Source organism: Acanthaster planci, linkage group LG02 (assembly GCF_054643075.1).
Source record: "Acanthaster planci isolate LZ-2023a linkage group LG02, COTS_SCS, whole genome shotgun sequence".
Classification (NCBI taxonomy): Eukaryota; Metazoa; Echinodermata; class Asteroidea; order Valvatida; family Acanthasteridae; genus Acanthaster; species Acanthaster planci.
Genome location: NC_141778.1, coordinates 23,344,620 through 23,352,404, shown reverse-complemented (window position 1 = coordinate 23,352,404; position 7,785 = coordinate 23,344,620). Strand labels below are relative to the sequence as shown.

At 38.7% G+C, this 7,785-nt stretch overlaps 1 protein-coding gene across 2 annotated transcripts; it reads left to right on the top strand.

The window, feature by feature from the left end:
* Positions 1-1,257: 1,257 nt before the first annotated feature.
* Positions 1,258-7,607, top strand: LOC110984070 (ubiquitin carboxyl-terminal hydrolase isozyme L3-like). 2 transcript variants are annotated; one of them, XM_022243871.2, is made up of 8 exons: positions 1,264-1,480; positions 2,172-2,183; positions 2,754-2,882; positions 3,396-3,558; positions 3,970-4,097; positions 4,365-4,499; positions 5,133-5,261; positions 6,254-7,607. In XM_022243871.2, exons 1-7 carry the CDS (start codon positions 1,436-1,438, stop codon positions 5,226-5,228), a joined length of 708 nt encoding a protein of 235 aa, XP_022099563.1. In that variant the 5' UTR covers positions 1,264-1,435; the 3' UTR covers positions 5,229-5,261; positions 6,254-7,607. The 2 variants fall into 2 exon arrangements, with proteins under 2 accessions (XP_022099561.1, XP_022099563.1); XM_022243869.2 differs by lacking the exon at positions 4,365-4,499 and adding an exon at positions 4,563-4,697 and having other exon boundaries at positions 1,258-1,480; positions 5,133-7,607.
* Positions 7,608-7,785: the final 178 nt, after the last annotated feature.

Sequence of the window (7,785 nt, the reverse complement as noted above, 5' to 3'; positions counted from 1 at the left end):
CCGCCGCTATACAATCTTGGCTATTAATTGTGAACGTTGAACGGGAATGGCCGGATTACGAAACTTGCCCATTTAAGAATTTGAAGGCGGCGTTAAAGGGATACATAAAGCTGTCTGACTACCATTTCACACCTGCGCGGCTTTCTTCTTCTTCCTCCAAGAAATGTGCCAACTTCATACATTTGGAGACTCAACCACATTGAAATGAGAAGCACTTATAGTTTTATAGGTGGGAAGAAAACCCCAGAAGAATATTTTGGGTAAAACCCAAGATCAAGTAGGGCTAAAAACTCAATCCACATAGTGGGAATCGAACCCAGACCGCAGATTTGGAAGGCGGGGAGAGAACCACTACGTCAACTCTATTCACCTTTCTCGGCCTTGAAGACATCAAGTTGTCCATCCGTCATAGTTCATAAAATAAATCTACTGAACCACAAGTATCATAAGTTTTGGATCCCTGCATGTAGACTATCTGTACAGTCAATGTTGAGCCACTCAGACTTTTGCATAAAATGTACTCACGGTCCTCTTTTCAGTTTGATATTATGATTGATTGATACCTAAAAAGGCACTGGCTCCACAAGATTTAGTATTAAACAGCCAAATTGTTTTAGCTCGGCGGATTGTCGCGGGCCACATTCCTATGTAAAGTTTGCTGACTTTTTTTCTCAGCAGAAGAAAACCTTGTTAACAGATTAGCCCCTGACGGTGACAATGATCAGCCACGGGGTTTTCCCTTTTTCGAGTGGGAAGAGGGTTAGGTGCACTGCATCAGCATCCCAACAAGGGCATTTATCATTTATCTTTTAATCACACAGATTCCAAAAGGGCAATTTGGACTCGGAGCAACGCTGAAGTTCTATGTGGAGAAGGGCAGTGTTGGCTGGGGGCACAACAGGTATTAAGTTAGCAAATCGGACAAGCCGAGTCTCAACACTGGTAAAAAAAAAACCCCACGAAACTGGGCAATAAGCCCAAACAAACAAATGAAAAGACCGCTGTAAGGGAGCTGGCTAAGTGGCCGGCTGTGCAAGCAGGGACAACTTGAACTTCCGAGTCAGAGCTGCAACTTCACGGTAAGTTTATCATGGTGCCAGACGGAGATTATATAGGCGCTCATCAGAGCCAGTGATGAAGCAAACGAGCGGGAAAAAGTTGTATATCCCTTTAAAATGATTATGACAAATTATGCGCTCTTGAGGGCGTAGTTTCGTTTATTCGTGCAGGCCGGCGACGCACTGATCTTGTGCATAATTGATGCACGTCGCACAAGGTTCTATCTAGAAATCGTGCTGCACGCCCGCGCCCCGTCTACGTCTGCGCTGCATGCCTGTCGTCGTCGCCAGGATCTGGGCTAGACACACCTTGTTACGTCGTCGGCCGCTCGTGAAAGTGACTTTTTGTTCCTATTTCTCATCTACACGGACTCAAAATGTCTGTAAAACCACACTGGATTCCCTTGGAGTCAAACCCCGAGGTAAAGTTCTTTCGATAACCTTGCAACTTTGCGTCTGACTATCGTGACATGACAATGCTGCTGGTCTGTGAGTTTATGTCATGTTTATTTAGACATTCCTGCCAAAAATGCCTGGTCACCCATGGCAGTTGACATTTATGTTGCAACCCATTCGCTTTGGCGGATAATGTGATTTTGAGGGTGCCGCAGACCGTTCCTCTATAATCAGATAATGAGATGCACATGGTACTTACTTGCTTACCTAATTTCGCTGTGTTTACATTTTGGCAAGCAGCCAGCTTGATTGTTCTGACCATGGATGTTCTGACATGACATAGGCCCCAGGCATAAACAAAAATGCATGTAAACTTAGGTCTGGGAAAGAGATGTCATTGATAAGAAGTATTTATATATTAAATCTGGGGTGAAATGTTTGGATGATTTTCTAGTTGTATTTCACTTTACTAAAATGACTACCTGACTATGGTTAAATTTGCATTTCTTTGCTTTAATAAATAATAATATGACGATGAACATTTTGTGCATATTTGCAAATGTATATCAATTTTCTCACTCTACAGCATAGAATCTTTTGTTCATAATATTTGTTTGGATGTCGTGATCTTTTAAAGCACCAGTGAGATGACATGTAATATGTTCTTATATGTAATTGCAGTTTTCCTCTTTTCCCCGATTTTGTTTCACAATGCAGGTTATGACAAAGGTGAGCCAAACATCTGCTCAACTTCTGGTTCAGTAGATTTCAATCATCAGTAAATTTACCAAGCCAGGAAACTAACATGCCTTTGAATAAAGGTTTATGCAATGGAATATGTTAGGGAATTCCCCATCTTGCACCTGAATAGCTTGGGTACTTCCCTGCTTGCAAGTTGCATTTGTATATGTATATATAGTGCCCGTGTCCTTAGAATTTATAAACTACATAGAACAGATTATAGACAACTAAGTAGTGTTGTGAAGCATATTATGTACATGTATTGCTATATAGGCCCCTAGTTGGATAATTTGTAAAGCCTTTTCAAAAAGGAAACAAATGAGAAGAGGGCAAGAAAGGAATAAATAAAACTGTTACATGTAAGAAAAAATAAAATGGTTACAGAGACCTGACCTGCCTGGGTTTTTGTTGAATTACTGACCTCAAATTTGCTGATGTTGCATTTGGCAATGAAATTTAAAAGATGTTTGGCGAAATGTAATTTGACTTTTACTAGTTACCTGGAGAGTATAGGGCAGTTCAGGAATTAATGGGTCATGTGCCTTATGTTTTTCACAGTACATTCACACACTTGGAGTACCCAACAAGTGGCATTTTGTTGATGTGCTTGGGCTGGATGATGAACTTCTTGGCATGATATCAAAGCCTGTTGTGGCCCTCATTGTTCTCTTCCCAAAGGGTGACAAGGTAAAATAGTTCTATGTACTTATTAACCCTAATAAGCGGGCTACATTTTTGCTAGAAAACGTGTCCAGGATCTTCTCAAATCAACAACCTTTCAACCAACTCTCAGGTGTCATTAAGCCCTATGTAAATATCCAATGCCAGAGCAGTGGAATCCCTATGCAATACAAATTTATTGTAGTTTATACAGACACTGGTAAACCCAGCAATCTGAAAATGTCAATTGTACAGTAGTTTGCATGATCCTTTTGAGTTGCAGTCTAACCATACGGTTGTTTATTTTCCTACCCCTTTTTAAACTTCATTGCCTCAATTTTACCCCGCATGTTACATTACCACTGTCGTATGTTAATCTCTCCGTTGCTTTACCTGATAAATAATTGTCTTTTAACTTTTTCCTTTATCATTTTAGTGATCTCTCTCAAACATAACTCAAATGTTCTTTGTAAAGTCTGTGATGTGCATATTGCGTTAAATGGCAGCACTGTTTCTTTTCACTCTTTGGTCTCTACATAGATGAAAAGTGCCGAGGAAGAAATGTGTGCCAAAATTGAAAAGGAGGGCCAAGAAGTGAGTGGCAGCGTGTACTTCATGAAGCAGACCATTGGCAATGCATGCGGGACAATCGGGGTACTCCATGCTGTGCTGAACAATCAAAATGAAAATGATTTCAAACTGGGTGAGCAATTGTGTCCATCTGCTTGTCTGTCCTTGCTGTATTTTTTACAGGGAATTGTTAAAGTTCACCCAACTTTATTTTCAGAGGTCACTTTAAAATATTTGTTACATGTATTTAAAACATATTGGAGGATGTATAATTTGGGTTGCTGTATAAAAAGTGTTAACAGATTATCTGTAAGTGTAGGAAAAATGTTTCAAATGAAACTGTACTTTTGAGGTGTTTTTTTACTTGGCCAGTCCATCGCAGTTGCATGCCCGAATTTCCTCTTGAAACAAAAAGGCAAGGATTGGTAGATACCCTCTGAAGGAGATAATGGCCATACTTGAGAGAAACTCAAGGTTAGATTTGTTAGGTTTTGCTGAAAGTAGACATTCACCTTTTTTTTTTTGGATGATTATTTTTCTCCAGCTGGAATCATTTCAGAATTTGCTGACAAGACCAAGGGCATGGATGGAGCGGCGCGAGGTGCTTGCCTGGAGAATGATGCAGGCATTTGTGAGGCACACAGCTCTAGTGCCCAGGAAGGGCAAACACAGGTGTGGACAACGGGCCAACTTATCTGAACTCTTGGTAGCTTCACCACTAGTCATAGTGAACCAGTAATATCATGCAGCTGAATTAAGTTCTAATTTGAAGTTGCAAGAAACACTTGTCGCTGGCAAGTCCCTTCAGCCTGACCTTAAGAAACTGAGTCTTTACACTTGGTTCCTGAGGTTCCCCCTCTGTGCCCCATAGTTCCAGGGTTGATTAAGAAATATGACTGTTTCATTGTATATGAATATGCCAATTCTACTTACACCTAGGCACCACCAGCTGAAGAGTCTGTAAAGCCCCATTTCGTTGCGTTGGTGCATGTGGATGGGTCCCTGTATGAACTAGATGGCTGCAAGCCATTTCCTGTGAACCATGGCCAAACCAGCACTGATTCCTTCCTCAAGGTAAGATCAAGCAATCTTTGCCTGTTGAAAGGAAACCCTTGTCTTCGTTTGACTAATTGACAGGCACCCGCGGCTGAGGACAAGGTGTCGGCACATTTCATAACCTTGGTCAATGTTGAGGGGTCACTGTATGAGCTGGATGGGCGCAAGCCCGCGCCAATCAATCATGGTAAAACAAGTCCTGAAAACTTCCTGAAGGTAAGACATGCATCAGAATTGCATAAAGGTCTACCTTTCCACCAGTGCATTTGCCTCATTTGAAACTTGAAATGATTTCATTTCCCAGAAAAATGAGGTAGAATTATCAGTAATTCTTACCATGAAACTTTTGAATCAAGTAACTTTAGAAATAGTTAACAAATTTGCACAAAATTACAAACTCCACTCCTTTATTTGATTGTTAATATTGTGTGACTTTCTAAAAATAGTGTACATTTCCATTTGTAACACTTCAACTGCCAAAGACCTAGCTAGTTGGGACTGCCCCCTGACCGTATAGTGCACATCAGTTGCAGCAGTTGAAATTTTATATTATGCATTGCTGTTTCTGGTACCTAGTGCTAAAATGAAAAAGTGTAACATTCATGATGCCTTGATGAGAACGTCTTGACCTTTGGGTGTTTTTGTTATCAGGATGCTGCTGGAGTGTGCAAGAAAATAATGGCCATAGACCCAAGTGAGGTGAACTTCAACATAATGGCGCTGACAGGTGGCGAACCCTTGTTTTGAAAGGATTCATTGCAGTGGCACACTGAACTGCAGGTAGCGTTGAAGGCCACCGACGACCATAATGAATGTTAATGCTTTTCAAAACCAACAAAAATCTGCCCTCATCATTCTCAGCGTGCGGTGTAGCAAAGTGGCTGTAAGGTTTCAGTGACATGTATAGAATGTCTGTGCTTATTCTGTACAAGCTAATGATACAATCTCGATAAACCAAGTGTTGAAACAGAAAATGTAGCCCAAATTAAATGTCTCAAATTGTGGAAAGTGTTCATGCATTGCGAATGCAACTATGATGGAATTAACCAAAAAATGCCAAAATTGAGAGTATAATTGAGCAGCTCATATCTAAAGACAAAAAGTATGTAAAAATATGGAATATAATGGACAGCAATGTTGCACTTAGTGCTAATTGTGTATCTAAGGCCAGAGTGAGCTGATACTATAGTGGATTATTACTCTGAATGCATTTTCCATGTTGCCTTCACCCGCATTAAGAGTTCACTGGAAATTTCAAACAGCCCTTGTATTAAGTCATGTTAAGTACCCATTTTTCTTTTCTTACCACAGTCACCGAACCCTATGTATGTTGACACCCCATATCTTTGACCTGAGTGCAGTTTTGTTAGTGAGCAAATCACACAACTTCATCACTTGGGAAAAGGATTCATTTTTTTATTTAAGAAAAAAATTCTCTTTTTTTTTTTTTTAAAGAGGATGACTTTTTTGCTTGAGAAGTATGAAGACACCATCTGTTTGCTCTTAAAACTTATGTGGGATTTTTTTTATGGAAAAGCCAAGGGCTACCTTGTTCAAAGTGTGCTGAATATAAATAAATTTAAAGTTACTTTTTGATAAGAAACTTGCTGAGGGCATTTTATCTGTTTGAAGTATTTTTTGTACTTTATGTGTTTAAAAAATCTGTTCATTTTTGTACATTTGTTGTACTAGTCAACACATATTGAAAAATTCAACATAACCCGTTCACTAAAGTTATTCTCATGCATCTTGATGCTTCTACATATCTACAGTTGCGGCATGTTGCTGAGGCTAATAACTACTCTGCTGCTATTCGAAGTGCGTCATGACACTTCAACATGATAAAAGCGTACAATCTTGTGCTTCTGTCTATGACTTTTCCTGCAAGCTTTAGCAGATTTAAGACAACTCCAGCTATGAGTTCCTCATTGTAAATTAATGAGTTATTAGAGACTTGCAGTTCAAATTGATCTTGCAGAAAAATGTGTCGCTGCTGTATTGAATGAAGTTGACTGTATACTTCAAAACAGTAATCCACCTCTCAATCACAATTACCAGTACATGAGATTGGGTAAAAGACTGAGGAGTCTTAGATGTCGTACAAGCCGATATCTGAATTCATTCATGCCATTTTCAGTTAGAGTTTTTAATAGTGCCAACTCTTAAGTTTTCGATTTTGGAGGTTTTGCCATATTGGAACTGTTGGAAAAAAAATCCTAAGTGTTGTTAATTTTTCAAACATGTTATCTTTGTTTCATTGTTCCTAATTTATCTAAATGCATGTACACTCTTTCTGTGTTAAATATGTATGATTTAAAACTAATTTTTTAATGTTCTAAATTGCAATTTTAAATAGGGTTTTGACAGCTGCAGACATGTACATTTTTCATTTTATTTGTTTGAAATGGACAATAAAGAATCTTTAATCTTAAAATTTTGAAGAAAACCTTTTTCGAGAACACAAAGCTGTATCTGTCAAAGTTCATGGTTCAGGAAGAACTGGTTGTAAAATTACACATCTATGGGTTTCTTTCACAGTCTCCTCAAGAGCTGCCCACAGTGCCAGACAGACAGTGTACATGTACTTCACATTGTTGCAGATAGCAACTTCAAGGGTTGCCATGTTCTTATTAAAAATTAATAAGTTTACAGACCTTTTGTGTTACATCCTCCATGCAGTCAGATTGTAGTGTTACATGTTTTCAGTGCAAGGCATTTTGGTCAATTGTGTGATTGACTGATGTAAACTATTTGTTACTGGACATGTATTCAAATGTTCTAAATTAATTGATCTAGCCACAAGTACAAGACATCATTCCTGACAGGTGAAAGTTATTCAATATTACCGTTTGTACTTGGCATACTTATAAGAGTCTCAAGAGTTGTTCCAAAATGTTGTTTTATTAAATAAGGTAAACTACAAATGGTGGAAAATTAAAAAAGATTAATGAAGAGCAGGAATTTACTGTAAAGGGCCAAATTCATTCCTTAAAGTCAGTATTAAATAGAAAAGGCAAAATACTGAAGCCACCAGTAATGTGTACAAGTGTTCAGTGATGAGTTCTTTGTGGAAAAATGAAATGGAATATTGAAAAGTAATAAATTGTCTCTCAATTCAGCTCAGCATTACAGTCTTCTGTGTCTGTTTTCTTTTATGTACTACATGTTGTCTTCCATAATCGAATGGTCATTGGTTTTTTAGAACTATTCTCATATTTAAATAGACTTAAAACATTCTTAGGTTTGTAGTTGAGACAGCACTTGAGCGTAGAAGGTGCCCAACCTCGTGACTTTGAGAACAAAT

What these genes read in the sequence shown, in the direction of transcription:
- LOC110984070 (XM_022243869.2), top strand. Translation starts at nt 1,436, where the DNA reads ATGTCTGTAAAACCACACTGGATTCCCTTGGAGTCAAACCCCGAG. An exon ending in TGAAAATGATTTCAAACTGG is followed by an intron (nt 3,559 to 3,969) that starts GTGAGCAATTGT and finishes ATTTTTCTCCAG; the next exon opens with CTGGAATCATTTCAGAATTT. An exon ending in GTCCTGAAAACTTCCTGAAG is followed by an intron (nt 4,698 to 5,132) that starts GTAAGACATGCA and finishes TTTTGTTATCAG; the next exon opens with GATGCTGCTGGAGTGTGCAA.